This window comes from Squalius cephalus, assembly GCF_949319135.1.
Source record: "Squalius cephalus genome assembly, chromosome: 12".
Taxonomy (NCBI): Eukaryota; Metazoa; Chordata; class Actinopteri; order Cypriniformes; family Leuciscidae; genus Squalius; species Squalius cephalus.
This window is the reverse complement of record NC_137133.1, coordinates 18,944,587-18,962,812: the sequence shown is the minus strand read 5'-3', so window position 1 is coordinate 18,962,812 and position 18,226 is coordinate 18,944,587. Positions and strand designations below refer to the sequence as shown.

Sequence of the window (18,226 nt, the reverse complement as noted above, 5' to 3'; positions counted from 1 at the left end):
CCGAATTGAGACGTAGACCAAAGGTGTAATTGTTGCCCAGCGGGGGAGTCTGAAGCCACCGCTGAGATTTCCGACACCTTGGTTCTACTTTTCGACAAAAGTGTGAACAGTGTGTTACTGCGTCCTGTTTGCCCTAGAACAGGACCAACTGCACTTCCTGCAGGCATGACACACTGGCGCACAGCATCATGATGATTGGGTGCAAGCCCCCATTACCCTTCTAGCAAGAGTACGAGGGAGGGAAGGAAAGCTTATGTGTGTGTGTGCGTGTGTGTGTGTGTGTCTGCTCGCAATAAATGAGCAGCGTGCACCCATCCGTAGCGAACCTAATGGAAAAGCAAAGAGCATCATTACCTCAACTGATCTCTGCTGCTGTGCCTCTCCCCCCCCCCCCCCCCCCCCCCATTCTTTGAAAAATATGGACTGGACATTTCAAAATCCCTTTTCTGAAGGACACGCACCATTTAATGGACAGCTGATGTTGTGAACATCCTCAGGTGCAAGCTTGATTATCTGTTTGCAGCATTATTAACAGCATTATCTACAAACAGCATGCACATACTGCCTAATTAATCATCTACAAGCTTCTGAATTAAAACTTGCTTATCACACATGGTTCCAGCCACCAAAAGGCTGCTAAAATTGACTCTCGAGAGTTTGCGTTTTACTTTGACATGGTAATGAAATGATAGGGCAACAATAACTGTATTTGTTCAAACCTTTAGTAAGCAAATGCACCTTTAGAACTGTCCTTGCATTAGTATCTTCATGATACTTTTCTTATGTTGCATTTTTATGATGCGTCACTATTTGGCACCCCTCTTTACTTGCCGTTGCAGTTAAAACCATGTACCCGAAGATTCACAATCCTTAGTTTGTCTGTTCCGGGGGCTTTGGAAATACCTCCAGTGTTTCGCTTGCTGTAAGCGAAAGCACAGATGAGAAGGGTTGATAACGGCATCAAAGTCATTATTCCTCCTGCTGCTCCACTGCTTTTCCCCTCCTCTTTTCGCCGCTCACAAAGAAAGGCAGTCTGAGAATCAAGAACGCCCTAAATACTCATGCTCCTGGAGTCGATGACAGTTGTTTACACGTAGTCGTGCAGACTATAGACGGCCTTGGGATCTTGAATTCGGGTTCGAGATGGAGACTGGTACTGCTTGTCCTTCTCCAGGATCAATCTGTCCGGCACCGACTTCTCTTGCTGACGATCGTCCGCTTGTAGCTTTTCTTGGAGTCGATGTGACTGCTCTCGTTCCGGCGGTTCAGTCTGACTCTGTTGTTCGCAGTGCTGCTGTTTCTGTTGGTCACGGCTCGGCTGCTTCTGGCGCAGCTTCTGCTGTTTTGGCTTGTCTGGGTGGGACGAGCCCGAATCCAATGTACCGCCTCTCCTTCCAGGACACGATAAGCAGAAGATCACGCCTGCAGCTAAAAGGAATCCTGCCGAGACGAACGCCACGTACACCGCTGCCCCTGGCTCGTACTTGCTGCTCTTGGGCACTTTGGAGTCCATAAACGTAGTGATGACCTCATTGGTGAACCAGGATGCGGGCACCAGACACAGGACCCCTGCTACGATGAAACAAGCCCCTGCGGAAATAGCCGTGTGTCCCTTAGAGCGATAACTGCCACCCCATCGAGTACATTTCAGCCCTAGGGCGGCCAAGCAGAGTCCCATTGTCGCCATCATGCAGGAGAGCACCATAGTGGTGCGTGCGGTCTGAAGATAAGCCGGCAATGCCAGGACCGAGTACTTAAGCGAGCAGCTGAAGACTCCGGTGCTGTACCAGGTGCAGTCCATCCACAGTCCCTGCATCTGCGAGATGGCAGTCATGATATTGTTGCCCACATCCGCACTCACCTTCCAGTTGGGTAGCAGTGTGGCCACCGTGGCACTCAGGACCCCCAGTAACGCCAGAATGAAGGCAAACATCTGCATAGTGGAGGACGGCATCATCGGTCCCGGACTTTTGGTTCCCTTCCCCCTGCGGCCGTCCCTCTCACCTTGCGGTGGCCCTCGTTGCGCTGCGTTTCCCTATCAGCCCGGCGCAGGAGCTGACAGCAGATAATTCCTCCGCACCGGCTCCGCTAGGCTGCGATAAAAACGGAATGAGAATTGAACTGAGCGAACAAGCGTGACGGTCTGACAGATGAGGCACGGGGTCTGATGAGTGGAAGGGAAAGCTGCAATTTTTTGTCCCACCCTATCCTTATTTGGGACATTTATGTTTTAAGTGAACCAGTGAGCGTTTTGGGGGGAAGTGACTGTAGTGTGTGTTGAAAGGCTAATTGTTTTTTGACTTCACTGCTGCAGAAACACCCTTTGGCATGGGTTATGCTGTTACAAGAATACATAAAAATGGCACATGACCGCTGTGAGGTAGAAATTTAGCCAATTATCTGGGCAGGGGTGGCTGTTTTGTTGGAGTTAATTGATTTTTTCCCTTATCTGTTCAAACCATTTGACAGCTTGGAAATTAGAAAGGGAATGAAAATTACCCTTATCTTTTGTTGTCCTTGAATCTCATGAATTGATCAAGACAAGTGCATTGTGAGAGTACGTTCTGTTTCATGTATCTCAGAACAAACAAAAACCCTTACTTACCCTTTCACTGGTGCGCAATATATGCGTCAAGCTGTTCTGAAGAGATTTCTTCTAGCTGCTGAAGAAAAGAGAATGAAAAAAGAATTACTGAAAGAAAAAAAAAACTTGTAAAACTGCCTCTTTCTTTTCAAATAACATCTCCTTGGCAACACAGCATTTGTCTCAAAGCCATCAGTGTCCTATGAAAGAACCCCCATACGTTCCTGATTGTGAGTGACTGGATATTTCAGCATGTGATCAGTAATCACTGTAGGCTGGACGCTTGAAGGTCAGTCAGAAAACACAGGGTAAGGGGAATGTCATTTCAGGTAATATGCAAGAAGAGGTGATGAAAATGATAATGCATGATTTTTCTGCAGAAAATCAATTCCTATTACATGTGGCAGGCAATTATCTTTGGCAGCACTATCACACAGTTCAGTAGAAATGGGTTGCTGATTTGGGTCATTTTTGATTAGCAAAGGAGGACATTTCTTACAGGACTGCTACAAAAAAATAAAAATAAAAACGTATTCTCTGTCACTCAACCACACTAAGAGAAAGCTGCTAAATGGACAAAGACAGTTCTTCAAAGAACCTACAATAAAAAAAAAAATGTTATTTATGTCTTGTAATCCCATGATCACACAAACAGCAGTTTTATCACTGGAGGTCATTGCTGCATTTTTATTTACTAGTAGGTGTTCTTACTGCTGGATTCTCTAGTGTTATTGGTGGGCTGCGCGACTGGCCATGGCTTTTGAAGATCTGATAACAATGAGATGTATTGCCTGTAAAAAAGGAGAGAGAGAGAGAGAGAGAGAGAGAGAGAGAGAGAGAGAGAGATCATTCTGTTTGTACAATGAATCAGTTTTATTGCTAACATTTGATAACAATTGTGACATAATGCAGAGGAAAGTATTTGTATGTAAATTGCAGCAGTGCATAATACATCATATTTTGAACAAGATTAATGATTATTAATGCAGGAATGGCTATATTTTATATATATATATATATATAGGCTATATATTGCTGTATGTGGAAAGATACAAATCATGTAGATGAGTCTTGACTACAATCCACTACAGTATCACATATAAATCATATGATTGTAATGTGTGGTCTTGACTGTATTAACCCTCAAAACAACACATTTAATGTGTTCATGCTACCAAGTGTGTGTGTCAGTGTATAGTTTTTCTGATTCCTCACATCTGAGAGACGTATACAATGTACACAGGACATAGTATTCTAACTTTATAAGCCAATTATAATGTTATGCTGACCTGCATTTAAAAATGTTCTCATAGTATTCAGTGGTGGACAGTAATAAAATACCATTTACTTTGTTACTGTACTTAAAGGGATAGTTCACCCAGAAATGTAAATTCTGTCATAATTTACTTAAAAACCTGTATGAATTTCTTTCTTCTGTTGAACACAAAAGAAGATATTTTGAAGAATGTTGGTGATCAAACAGTTGCTGGTCCCCATTGACTTCCATAGTATTTTTTCAATGGGGTCCCATCAACTCTTTGTTTACCCATGTTCTTCAAAATATATTCTTTTGTGTTCAAGAAAGAAATTCATACAGGTTTGGAACTTGCACCAGCGATTTCAACCCGGGTTTTTTTTTTTTTTTTTTTTTTCACTGCAGTTTTAAGGAGAAAATATTCAGCAATGGTGTTGTTGACTTATGACTTTGCACATGGTTTGTCTTAAAGCATATTAAAAACACCACATAGACATATGAACAACATTAAAAGCTTGATTTTCACCACCTGGGGTTTTTAACAGTTACATTAATTTGTGTATTATCTTGTCAATTTATGTATTTTATTGTCTAATTGTGTTTGATTTTACAGCACTTTGGTCTGCAGTGGCTGTTTTAAACGTGTTTTAGAAATAAAAGTGCCTTGCTATGGTTAGTTTAGAAATGTTTGTAGTCTCTTTGGTCAGGAGAGGCTTGAGTCCCAGGACTGAGCATGTGTACTAGCGGAATGTTTAGCCTCTGGATGTTTGTAGGGCGTGGGAAAATAAAATGGAAATTCACTTTTCTCAGAGGGATGTTTATTTCACTCACCACAGCTCACTTGGTCATCATATAATCTGTAATATAAACTATGATTTGACACAAGTTTCAACTAAACGTGTAACAGAACTAAATGAAATGGTTAATGGAAAAAGATGGAGAATATGGACTATAAAACTTTTTATTATTATTATTCAGCAGATGTTACTTACTAAACATTAAAATAAGTAAAATGGCTTTGGTGAGTAGAGATTACATGGTTTATAATCTGTCTCAGTAACAAATTTATATCAGAAGTTTATCTAGCATGCATAACATTTTTTTTTTTTTATCCAGGTGGCGACACATTGTGAAATATTCCTTGCATAAGCCACCAAAACAAATACTGTATATGAGGAAATACATCACAATATTTACACACTTTTTTGTAAAAAGATTTTTTTAATGATTTTAAAAAGTCTCTTCACCAAGGCTGCATTTATTTGATTAAATATACAAAAAAAAACAGTAATATTGTGAAGAATTATTACAAGTTAAAATAACTGTTTTCTATTTGAATATATTAACATGTAATTTATTCCTGTGATCAAAGCTGAATTTTCAGCATCATTACTCCAGTCTTCAGTGTCATGATCCTTCAGAAATCATTCTAATATGCTGATTTGACGCTCAAGTAACATTTGTTATTATTATCGTGAATGTTGAAAAAAAAAATCAGGATTCTTTGATGAATAGAAAGAATAAAATAAATAGAAATAGAAAATAAAAAGAACAGCATTTATCTGAAATCAATCTTTTGTCAAAATCCTGAGCATCAAATCCACATATTATAATGATTTCTGAAGTATGATGTGACACTGAAGACTGGAGGAATGATGCTGAAAATTCAGCTTTGATCACAGGAATACATAACTTGTTAAAACATTAAAATAGAAAACAGTTATTTTAAATAATAATTCTTCACAATATTATTATTATTGTTAATTTTTTTTTTTTTTTTTTAAATGCAGCCTTTTGAACGGCAGTGTATGATGACCTACAGTTCACACCAATACACAAAGGAAAAAACCCCTGCTTAATCTATTTTTCTTCTATATATAATATTTATTTATTTTAGTTTGTAAATATTTTATTTTCATAAAAATAATGCAAAATACAGTTTGTCTGTTAAAATAATGCACAATACAGTTTAATAGAGCTTTCAAACATCTTGAAATCTAAGGTGAACAGGGTCAGTAATGAAAAGGGATCTAGAAAATAGCACGGTCCACAGATCAGTGGCACAGACAGAGACTGTATATCTGTCAGCAAACAATGAGAGCTGCTTGTTCCAGCACAACCCTGCACCATCACTGAAACCACTCTCTCGCTGTCACCTACCGTCACATCACAAGCAGCATTGTTTTCCTGATCAGCAAGTGGTGTTGTCTAAAATGCAGAAAAATGTCTTTGAGAGGGTGATAATTAAGACATCTGACAAACTCAAAATCATTATAGCGATTAAAAATGAATGACTCCGATAACCATTTCAATTTTTCTTTGTAGATTTATACTTGGTTTCTGCATTTTCTGAAGAGAATGTGAGTGCTGCTTGAGAGAGAACTGCCACCACAATGCAAGGTGTTGATCTGAGTGGGTTGCTAGCACATTGCTTATGTTGCTAAGGTGTTCTGAGTGTTTTTTTAATGCGTTGCTATGTGGTTGGCTGGTTGCTTAAGTGTTTTGAGTGTTTTTTTTAACACAATCTTGTGCCGATGCAAGGTGTTCTCTTTATCACGCCACTGTGCAGTTGCTACCGTGTTCACAGTGCTTTTTAGTGCGCACATGTGTTGTAGAAATGGTCTTCTGAGTGGTTTGTCGCACACAGCTGTGTGGTTGCGTTTACACCGTTTTTTTAACTAAAAATGGAAAACTGCATGAGTTTTGGCCATTCGTTTATGCGACAACTGCGTTTTTAGGGCCTGAAAACGCAAACTTTTGATAACAAGTTTCAAGAAGTGTTTTGAGTAGATTTTTGTGTGTCGCAATGCTTTTGTTAAAGTTTTGGATTAGTTTTTAACATCATTGTGGTTGCTAAGGTGGTTTGCGTAATTTGTAGTGCAATTCTACGATGTTGTAGATTAGCATTGCTAGGTAGCTTACTAGCTCAACTCAAAATACTTTCACTAAAGGCACGGTCAAATTAGCTTTGCAGGCAAATAAATGCATTGTCCATTATTAATGGTGTAATGATTCATGAAGCCCTGTATACTCATTTTCAAACTAAGCAGCTTTACACTACCTGCCAAAAGTGTTTGATAAAAGTCTCTTATGCTCACCAAGGCTGCATTTATTTGATTGAAAATGCAGTAAAAACAGTAATAATGTGAAATATTATTATTATAATAAAAGAAAAATCTATTTCAACATGTTTAAATTGTAATTTATTCCTGTGATGCAAAGCTGAATTTTCAGCATCATTACTCCAGTCTTCAGTGTCACATGATCCTTCAGAAACCATTATAATATGATGATTTACTGCTCAAGAAACATTTATTATTATCATCAATGTTGAAAACATTTTCTTTTGGAAACCATGATACACTACCATTCAAAAGTCTAAGTAATTAGATTTTTATATAAAATAATAGACTTTTATTCAGGAAGGATGCATTAAATTGATCAAAAGTGAGAGTAAAGACATTTACTGTTTTATATACAAAAGATTTATTTTTCAAATAAGTGCTGTTCTTTTGAATTTTCTATTTATAAAAGAATCCTGTCAATAATGCAACACTGTTTCCACAAAAATATTAAACAGCGAAATCTGTTTTCAACATTGATAATAATAGGCATATTAGAATGTTTTCTGGAATTAGAAGGATCATGCGACACTGAAGACTGGAGTAATGAAGCTGAAAATTCAGCTTTGAACACAGCAAAACATCACATTTTAAATTATATCAAATTAGGAAAAAAAATCAAATTGTAATAATCTTTCACAATGGTACTGTTTTTACAGTATCATTGATCAAATAAATGCAGCCTCGTTGCGAATGAAGAGACTTCTTTCAAAAACATTAAAAAATCGACCAAACTTTTTGACCGGCAGTGTATAGTGATCAATATGGCAAATTAGCAGTCCGTTTCCAGGTCATGCTTACTCCAACTGAAATGACGCTGTTTCGTCTGCAGAATTAAGTCTCTGATATTCTGGTCCCTGAATATATATATATATATATATATATATATATATATATAGTCTCCCATATATGTTGTCTAGTAGCTAATTACTCTCTGTATAAGTATGTTTATAGTAAAGAAAGAAAGAAAGAAAGACAATATCTCACTAACCTGTATGTCTTGACAGCTACAGCCAGAATATGCCAACACACCTACACATGTGTGGTCAGCACACGTGTGTGACGTCCAGGTAGTGGGAGAGTGGGGTGCCCTAAACGTGACACAGGGTGGACGTCAGGCTGAGCGCAGCACATTCCCCATGAGCTCCATGCAGACGGTCATCCGTGTCCAATCCCATAGTTCCCACTACTGCTTTTACTGTACCAGAGCCAGACTCTGGATTGAGACTTTCCCTCTGATATCTCCAGTTCTGGATGCAACTTGTGCCATGTCTAAAAGTCTAGAAGGTCCAAGAACTGTGAATGAGATCCAAACCAGCTGATTCAGAGAATGACAAGGCTAAAAAGCAAACCGGAGAATCCCAACGACAGGCTCTCTGAATAGTTTTGAGAGTGGAAATGAGGCAGAGTCTGCTTTGGTTACTTCAGCAATCTGTCAGTTCATTTCAGAGCAGACAGAGGGCAGGGGAAGTCCAGCCTTGGGATCTGAGACACTTCCCACGCTCTTCCGTCAGTGCACTCACACTCGTAAAGATCCGTGTTTGCTCCCGTCCTCCGGCTGCTTGTGTTGATAAGGATGGAGTCTCATTCACAGTTGATGTGTTGGAGAGGTGGGCCGTCTTTATGGTCCTCCACACAGATGTTACTGTGGCAACAGGAGCTTGGGCTGCTTTTGACATTTCCTCAACATCCATTTTATTTTTGACATTTCCTATGTGTATTCTATTCATGTTTCTGAAAAGGCATACTTGGACATTTCATGTTCATTTCATTTCAAGTCATGTTAGATTTCGAAACACATTTCAAATGTATCGTGAAAAAAAAGGTCAAGTGGAATCACCGTGCTTGCAAAGCAGCCCACACATTTCTGTTTAATTAAACTGTAACCGCATGAGAGATTTCCACCTAAAGTTTCACTTTTTTTGTTCAAAATTAACAAACTTTAAATGAGTCAATACATAATCAATCCTTCTTCTAAAATGTGTTTTTGCCTTACCCTGATTCCCTATGGTAAGCCTTTAAGCGATTTAAGACCTGACAGGATGTTTTTTGCGGGAAACTGCATATGCGTCACTCACCCATGCGTCTCGTCATACCTGTATTAGTAAATAGTAAAAAGTTGATCTGGCTACTTTAACGCGTGTATGGTGTGGGAGTGGCAGAGGTTAGTTGTCACAACGCGAGAGAAAGTTTGACATGGAGCAGCTTAATCTCCAACCTCTGGGTAATCACCTGTTTTGTTTTTTTTTAAAGAACACAGGAGAGTCTGCTGGTAAAAGAGAATGCGACAGAGCTCGTAATAAAACAAGAATCAACATTGGCTTGGTTTTTCAGAGATGTTGAGAACTAAGGGATTTGAAATGTTGTAAAAGCGACACAGAGATGTGCTTTTATTACTCAACAGGTGAGTAAGGTATTATTGAACAGATACATTGCCCTATGTAGTTCTTCACTGAAAACATTATCTATTGTGAAGGGTCATTTCATTATGGTTGTTGTAAAGCTGTGCTGGAATTTATTTTCAAGGAAGTACCGTTTCTATTAATGGGTAAAGCTGCTGTAAAGTCACCTTGAGGTCATTTCCATTTAAACTGGTTATATGTCTTAAAGGCCTGAAGTGCCTTGAAACGCGGCATTATTTAATGTGTTGACGTAATTTTGTTCTAACTAGCGTTTAGTCTATATCACTATATCACAAAAATACAAAAAAATAATAATTCACTTTTAAGATGAAAGTTTGAAGACCTCCCATTGATTTACATTGATTAAATGTTCACCATTAAAAATCGAATCAAGGATGTCCTCACTTTTGTATTTGCATAGTGAATTGCGATTGGTCTTCTTTCTTGCATTTCTTCTCATACTGACTCATGATTGGACTATTCTTTCTTGCATGTATTTAATTGTCTATATACGCTTCTTTATTCTGCGTTCACACTAAGAGGGTGCCAGAACATGCTATTGTTGGTCAGATTATTGTCACTCTTTTTTTATTATATTGCTGTATATTTGAAGAGACAAAAGAATTGAGTCCATCGCTTACAATAACCTTCTCCTTTTTCTTGCCATGAGCTCCACTCAGGCTACTTCACTGCTCATTTGCATAAAGTCAAACTTAACTCATTCATGGCACCACAAATTAGCAATTCTTATTGAAAATGAATGACCTCCAGTCACTTTGTTGCTGCAAATCACTGTCAACAATGCAAAGACAACTGCATTTTATGTACACAAAAGAAAAGACTAAAACCTAAGCTTACCTAAAACTTTAACACTGTTCTTTAGGCAAGCTCTTGTACAACTTCTGGGAATGCAAATGTTCTTTTCCCCATCCCTCTTTTCAATCTAAGAGACAAAGAAATGTGCTATCAAAGCCCACGTACACAATTAACATCGCCCACAAAAATCCTGAACAAAGGAAACTAGAGAAAAGGGCTCGTAATTATGACTCAGTTGAGCATGTTTTTTTTTTTTTTTTTCATGCCATTTCATTTCTCTCTCTCTCGTACTTTTAAAACAAGGTTGGTTCTGCCAGTCAGAAAGAAAGAATGACTGAGAAGGAACTAATTCAAAGAGCCGCTTTTTTCTCTTATCTGTCGAAGGTTTAGAGATTCTTTCCATTCTAAAAACATGGCAATGTTCACACCAAAGATGATAACTATAACCAATACGATAACAATATAGTTTTAAAAATCATTCTAAATATTAAAGAATAGCAGAGTCCACACCACAGCTAACGATAACGACACAGATAAACAATATCGTTGGAATCACTTTCAGAGCATTTTTTGTTCCAGCTGATGAACTCTAAAAACTTTTGAAGCTTGTTTCCATCACAGAATAAAACATTTTAAAAGATAATTGTGACTTTTTATCTCTCAATTGCGACTTAATTTCTCAGTACTGCGAGATAGAAAATCAGAATTGCATGATATAAATTCACAATTCTGACTTTTTTTTGCAATTGCGACTTTATGGTCCCTATCATACACCTGGTGCAATGTGGCACCAGGTGCAATGCAAGTGTTTTTTGCTTGTTTCAGCCCGACGTAGTTATCATTTTCACGTCCTGCGCCACGTTGTTTAAATAGTAGATGCATTTGCGCCCATTTGTGCGCCCATGGGCTGGTCTGAAAACGACGAGTGTTCAGGTGCATTGCTATTTTGAGGCAACAGAAATAGACTGCACTATTGACTAACTGAAACCTGGTCTAAAGTCAATATTTTTTGTTAGTAATGTACGCCTATAGGCGGGTCCACAACGCGCGTACACTCGGGTTATTAAACACGCAGCAGCACACAAACATGCCAAAATATTAAAAATAAAAGGATTACAATGTAAAATATTATTATTGTGTACATAAAGATATGGTGGAATCCGGCTTGTCCTGTAGATGGTCAAATCACACGCACGATCGCGCACGAGCAGTTCCGTTTGCGCTCTAGCGAATCTGCCGTGGCGCGAGCGCAACTGGCATTTAAAGGGAATGGGAGATGAGACTCTGATTGGTTTAACGCACGTTAGTCCCAAAACACACAATTACTCATTAAGAGAATAGGGACAACCCTTTTAGACCATGCGCCGGGAGCGACTTTATATCACACAATTCTGAGATTATAAAGTCAGAATTGCGAGATAAAAAGTCGCAATTACCTTTTTTATTTTTTATTTTGTGGCGAAAACAAGCTTCCATAAAAAACATTGACAGCCAATCAGAATCCATCCTGCTTTAACAAGCTCGAGCATTTAAAGCGACAGATGATAAAACTGCATGGCACTTAGAATAAACAGAACATTATCATCTGCCAATGTGGACGTTATAGTTATCGTTAAAGTTATCTTTATAGCTCGTTCTTGGTGTGAACAGGCCTTAAGCATAATCTGATTGGCTGTGATTGTGTTGTCACAGCATTTTTGCTTTTAGTTTGGACAGTAAAAGCAGCTGTGACTGTAATCTTGCATTGCTGCTGCTTAAACATGTTTTTTTTTTTGTATAGGATATCAAGATTAGCAAGACCTTCGTGCTATCAGGAAATATTATAGAACACAGTCTTTATTAAATATTAAAACAAAATCATTTCCACAAGGTTTGTTTAGTTAAGTCATATATTTTTACAAATAAATTACAATGGCCAAAACTGACAACAGAGTATATCAACATATATATCTTAACAGTAATAACAGTATTTTCAAGCTTTAACAACAAAGAAAACTTAAGTTTTTAACTTAAGGAATGTAAAACATGCCTTTTAATAATAGTAATAAAAAAATCACACATTAAAAATGTGCACACAAAAGGTCTGTAAGAAACATGTACAAGTATAATTTAGAAAAAAAAAACATTTCATATTCAGACTTCGGGTTTAAAAAACTAGCCCAGCCATTTCAGTACTGAGCTGAGAAAAGCCTTTGTCGAAAAAGCAATACGTATGTAAAGCTACAGTATTTACATACAGTGAAACAGTCTTTGCTCGTGTATTAATAATACATGTGTCAGCCCATATGGAACGCTCTGGCCATCGAGATCCACTTCAGCTCCAACCCTGATGGAACTCTCCAGCCTGTAGCTTTCTAGAGATCCTGAAGACCTTGATTAGCTTGTTTCAGGTGAGTTTGATCAGGATTGAAGCGGAACTCTGCAGGAAAGTGGACCTCGAGGGCCAGAGTGCCTTGAGATAGGCAAACTCTGCTCTGAATTTAATGCAGGATTATCAGGATGTTCATTCGCACAGTGGCTCTGTTCCAAACCCCAGTGAGCTGACTAACCAGATGAAACCTCATAAGTGACTGATTTGGGACAGAAACCTTTCTATTTGAATATAAAAAATATATTTTTTTTTATTCACAAAAACTAGGAGTGTACTGTAAAAGCTTGTTTTTGCAAGTGAATGATTTTTTTTTATTTAAAAAAAGTCTCAATTTTGACTTTTTTTGCTTTCTCAAGTTTATAAAACGCACAATTCTGAGAAATAGTCATAATTGCAAGAAATAAAAAAAGTCTTAATTCCGTGGCAGAAACAAGCTTCCATAGTGTCCAGAGATTAAAATAAGTCAAATAAATATAATTAAAATAAGATTCAGAAAGATTCCGAATGTTTTAAGAGCTAAATGTTATTCGGCGATCCCACTCTTTTAAACCAATGAATTTACTCAATTTAATTATTTAATGACCTTTCCAGCCATTCATTATTTATTGTTTTAGTATTTATATTTTTATTTACTCACAATTTCTACCCGAAAAAAATATTTTAGGGCTTGGCGAATGTATATTCTTTATAAAAATGTCCATGACATTTTAAGACTTTTCCAGGTCTAAATTTCTTTTTTTTTAAATTATGTATCCTCGTATATCCAGGTTTTCCAAAGACTGTAAGATTCCTAGTTCTTAATTGTTGAGGGGATTAAATAATATATGTTTTTGCAAGGCTGCATTTATTTGATCAAAAATACAGTAAACGTATATTATTACATCATTGCAGAGTACATGTATTATAATATTATTACAAATTAAAACAATTTATTTCTTACAATTTTAATATAGTTTAAAATGTAATTTATTCCTGTGATGCAAGGCTGAATTTTCTGCATAATTACTCCAGTCTAAGATTTGATGCTTTGCCATCACAGCAATAAAATTTAATTTTAAAATATAGCCTATTAATAAAAAAGTAATTTAAATTGTAATAATTACTGGATTTTTTTCTGTATTTTTGATCAAATAAATGCAGATTTGGTGAGCATAAGAGACTTCTTTCAAAAACATTACTTATCTTACTGTAAGTCTTCCAAACATTTTTGACCGGTAGTGTTGTTCTGTGTTAAATAAATATATATATATATATTCCTTGAAGAACACATGTGATGCTGCCTTAGAACTTGACCAAAGCAAAGTACCTCAGGAGTCAGCATAACTATGTGCCGTCTAAGTAGTCAGCTCACTAGATTTTGCAACAGAGCTACAGAAATAAAACTGTCTGGGTAAGAGCTGTTCATATCAAGACACGATAATCATGTGTTAGTGCATTTTAATGTTCATAGCACCAACTTCCCCTATAGGCTGGGAATGGCAGCTTTTTGGATGCCCATGACTGTGTCATAAAAACAATCCTCATTCACGACCGATCCCAGGCTCTGCACACTGTAGTCCCTGGCCAGCAGGGTGTTGAGGTCCAGCCCTGGAGAGTCCTCCAGCAGAGTCACCTGACTGCCCTGAAGGCTGCTGGAACTGCTCTTGCTCATTCCTTGCGGTTCTTCTACAAAGTTCAGTCTCTGGAGTTGAGCTTCCAAGTCGCTGGTCAGGGAGCACAGCGTGGAGCTCTTGCTCAGAGTAGCGTTCTCGCCTCGGCTCGGGATGGGGGGCTCAGAATGAGCGTATCCGTCAAGCAGTCGGCCCTCGTCCGGGCCTCGAGTCTTTGGCTGTGGCGGCAGCCTCTGCCAGGAGTTTGTTCTTAGTGCTCCTGGGTGGCTCCTCCTGGGGAAGGTGAAGTTAGAGTTTACATCTTTGAATCGGCGCTCAACCGGAGCCGCCCGCTTGGCGTTCTCTCTCAAGAGGGTGCGGATGGTCCTCACTGCACTGGCCTTGTTCTCCAGATTACTGCAAACAAACAAAACAAGAACATTTGAAATGTGCTTAAAGGGATATTTCACCGCTGGAAAGATGAATGTGTATTTAAATTGGGTCATTTATGTAGTAGAAATGTGAAATTATTTTAGAAGTTGGTGCCTTCTAGACTGAGAAAAGCCAGAAAATGTATTTTTGGCTCATGTGGATGAAAGACAACAACTCCCAGAATGCACTTGCTTCGCTGCCCTACGAGGCCACTCCCAAGCCACGCCTACCGGTTACAGAGGGCAGTATCGGAATAAATGATACAACTAGACTACTAGTTGACTCGAAACTGAAAAGACGCCGTTTTATCGTGAGATCCCACCCCCTATGGGCGTATTGAAAACATGCGGAACGAGCTCCTACTACTGGCTGTAGTCTCTCGCCTCTGGACAAAAAAGCCTCAGATGACGCAAAATGACGACACACAATACAGAATTATCTCGTCTCAGGGGGACATGAGGGAGGGAAGCACGGCCATTCGAAAATACTGCCGGGTTTCTATTGAGACAAAGCTTAATGCTAATAGGTGAAATATCCCTTTAATGTATTTAACAATGCACACTTGTAGTGCATTTCAAATCTTAAAAGTATATTTTTTTTAAAAAGAACTTTAATTGCAGATTATATAAATGAAATAAAAGGCCACTTAAGTGTCCTTTAAGAGAATGCACTTTCATGGCTATATTTCTGAACACACTTATCTAAACTTTTAAAAAGGAGTTTAAAAGGCTTTAATAATCTGTTTAAGAGTGTTTAAATATTACATTTAAAGATGATTTATTTTAAGTGATACATACAAATGTGTAATTACAAATATATTTAATATAAATTTACTTTAATTGCTATGATCATGTTATTAAGTGTCTGAAAACATTACATTGTTTGCACTTAAGTATGTTCTTTTAAAGAATATTATTCTCATAATTAGTACTCTTTTCTAAATGTATGCTAAAGTTTACCTCTTTTTCTTAAGGGATTACAGTGATTTTAGTCATTTCAAGTCACCTTCATTTATATAGCGCTTTTAAAAATATAGATTGTTTCAAAGCAGCTTTACAGTTATAATAGGAAATTACAGTAATATGCGCATCACGTGTTTGTCTATAGGTATGCGCGTTTGAATATATATGTGTGCAGGCGTGTAGTCCTTCTTTACAAACCAACCCTAAACAAACTACTTGTCTGGCCTTAAGAATTTATAATAAATAATTATTTATCGCTTCCGCATAGCCACGTGAATAGGAATTATCCCGATAACGTTTTAGCTGTACAGAGGTAAAGGGAAGGGAAGGAGGCCTTCACAGGGGAGAAACTAGTTGACGCTTCAGGACTGCATTGAAGGGGACTTCACTGCTGGCAAAATGGGATTTCAATAAAACGTGGCTGCCTATACAGTAGAAAGGCAAAAAAAAAAAACCTTAATCTGAGCTACCTGACTAGAGAAAACAGAGAAAAAATGCTGCTGTCTTCCCTTTTGCCAAATAGGTAGGAAAACTTCAACACCCATAATGCACCGGGCATGTTGCCGTCCAAGGCCACTTCAACCAGTCTGTTATGTATCTGTTATCGAATACTCCCTTGCTTTAGAAGAAAATACTTCTTAGCAAACTTTTAGTCATAATGTGGTCGACTTATATTGTTCCCGGTTGCAAGAACTCAAAGAGTAAACGTTTAGCGGGAGTGAGTTATAATCCAGTGAAGGATCCAGCGCATTGTAGGCAGCGGCTAAAGACTGCAAAGATTCGTAAACATGGAGAGAACGTTGCAATGAATAATCTGAAAAAACGTTGTATTTGTGGTCAACATTTCAAAATGAGCATGAAGACAGTGCTTTAGGCCAAACAGAGGGGGAAAAACTGAAAGAAACTGCCGTTCTGTCAGTTCCGGCGAAGTTACACTTTAAGGGATGTTTGAGTTCGTAAAACTGCCTTAAAGCAATAGTTCTGATAATCAATGACGTTTTCAAGTGTTAATTTTCTTTTTTGCGTGAACTGTTTTATTAATTTATTTTTAGAAAAATCAGCTCATGGTAAATAAGTTTCTCTAGGTTGTATTCTATTTGAGTTTATTAGTAGTATTTATTTATTTGACTTTCTATATCAGTTACCTGCTGCAGAGTTGGAAGAACATCTCTGGCCGTCCCTCCACTTCAGACTTGGTGTGAACAACCTCCCAAACACAAGGGTTCTCTGACCCTGAAAGAGGCAAGATAAGGGAGTTTAAGCACGTTATGGATTGCATTTTACATTTTGGCAATGTTTAGGTCTATTAAAAGGGCTTGAGACTTTAATGATACACATTTTTTAAATGATGAGATCTGATGTGATGTTTTTAAGAGGTTCTTGAAGTCCTCCTTTGAATACCATGTTTCTCCTGGTCTGTCTTGGATCTACATTCTGCCTCCTCTGTTTAATCCATGTCAAACTCATGTTCAACAGAGATATCTCTTAGTTTACACAGGAAGATCATGTTACACACACCTGCTGAATTTCCAGGTCGGATCTGAAGGGATGATACAGGAATGAGCCAGCGGAATTTAAAAGGATCCAGATCCCCGGGCCGTGAAGAAGTCTAGTAGGAAAAACATTCAAATGCCTGTTATATTAGCTGTCAGTATAAAGCATACAAACATCATAAACACAGCTGTCAATTTAATGTTACTTTAGTGAGATAGTAAAATTAACACTATTAATCATGACCTCGGACCCGCATGCAAATTCTGTTATTTAATCTTGAGGTTTCATCCTTCAGCCTTAATAAAACTAAAACTAAAAAATAAAACTAGTAACATATTTGTGTATACACTGAAAAATATAAAAACAAAACTTTTATTCAGCAAAGCTGAGGTTACATTAAAGACATTTACATTACTACAAACAAAATCTATTCCAAATAAACGTTTTTGTTTTGAACTTTCAATATATCAAATAATTATTTTGTTGTTTTTGTTTTGTTTAACATTGATAAGAAATGTTTCTTGAGCAGCAAATCAGCATATTAGAATGACTTCTGAAGGATCATGTGACTAAAGACTGGAGTAATGATGCTAAAAATTCATAAATTACATTAAATAGAAACTAGTTTTAATACTATTATTATAGTTTAGTTATTACTATAATTATTAGTAATTTTCACAATATTACTATTTTACTGTATTTTTGATCAAATAAATTTAGACTTCTTAATTGTCTATTCAATGCTACTGTACATCAATCTGCTCCAATAATGTTCTTAAATTGGGGAATTTCCATCTGCAAAAAATGATGTATGTGAATAATTCAATTAATTTAACATGTAAATAATCAACCAAGTTTTTTATCAATTGACAGACCTAATAAAAATACACCATGTGCTACATTCCACAACTCACCATTCTTTTCTTTAGCTTGCTTTCCCGATACACCAAAATGAGCGCTCTCTTGAAGACTGGACGAATAAAAACACATTAGTGCACTGAGCTTTTAATAACACAGATATTGCACACCATAAACCGCAACGGTTTTATAGTTCCAATGCATCCGGTCTGACTTACGGAAGAGGGTGAGTTCAGGGTCTTTTCTCATGCGGCCCAAAGAGGGAAGAGGGTTTTGCCAGAGTGCCGAGCTGTGAATGATGAACTCTCCCATGGAGATCTCGGTGACCTGAGACACAGAAC

At 37.6% G+C, this 18,226-nt stretch overlaps 2 protein-coding genes across 5 annotated transcripts in view; both read right to left on the bottom strand.

The window, feature by feature from the left end:
• Positions 1-388: 388 nt before the first annotated feature.
• cldn20 (claudin 20) lies at positions 389-8,385 on the bottom strand. 3 transcript variants are annotated; one of them, XM_079889019.1, is made up of 5 exons: positions 7,953-8,385; positions 6,000-6,047; positions 3,296-3,375; positions 2,606-2,663; positions 389-2,093 (listed from the first exon to the last, which is right to left on the bottom strand). In XM_079889019.1, exon 5 carries the CDS (start codon positions 1,955-1,957, stop codon positions 1,088-1,090), a length of 870 nt encoding a protein of 289 aa, XP_079745145.1. In that variant the 5' UTR covers positions 1,958-2,093; positions 2,606-2,663; positions 3,296-3,375; positions 6,000-6,047; positions 7,953-8,385; the 3' UTR covers positions 389-1,087. The 3 variants fall into 3 exon arrangements, with proteins under 3 accessions (XP_079745145.1, XP_079745147.1, XP_079745146.1); XM_079889021.1 differs by having other exon boundaries at positions 2,606-2,660; XM_079889020.1 differs by lacking the exon at positions 6,000-6,047.
• Positions 8,386-12,007: 3,622 nt separating this feature from the next.
• tiam2b (TIAM Rac1 associated GEF 2b) overlaps positions 12,008-18,226 on the bottom strand; it is a 50,340-nt gene continuing 44,121 nt past the window's right edge. For both annotated transcript variants that reach the window (XM_079887811.1, XM_079887812.1), the window contains exons 22-26: positions 18,104-18,212; positions 17,942-17,997; positions 17,052-17,142; positions 16,679-16,766; positions 12,008-14,556 (exon numbers count right to left, since the gene is read on the bottom strand). In XM_079887811.1, the coding sequence (XP_079743937.1) occupies positions 14,013-14,556; positions 16,679-16,766; positions 17,052-17,142; positions 17,942-17,997; positions 18,104-18,212 (888 nt within the window). In that variant the 3' untranslated portion in view covers positions 12,008-14,012. The remainder of the gene's footprint in view (positions 14,557-16,678; positions 16,767-17,051; positions 17,143-17,941; positions 17,998-18,103; positions 18,213-18,226) is intronic.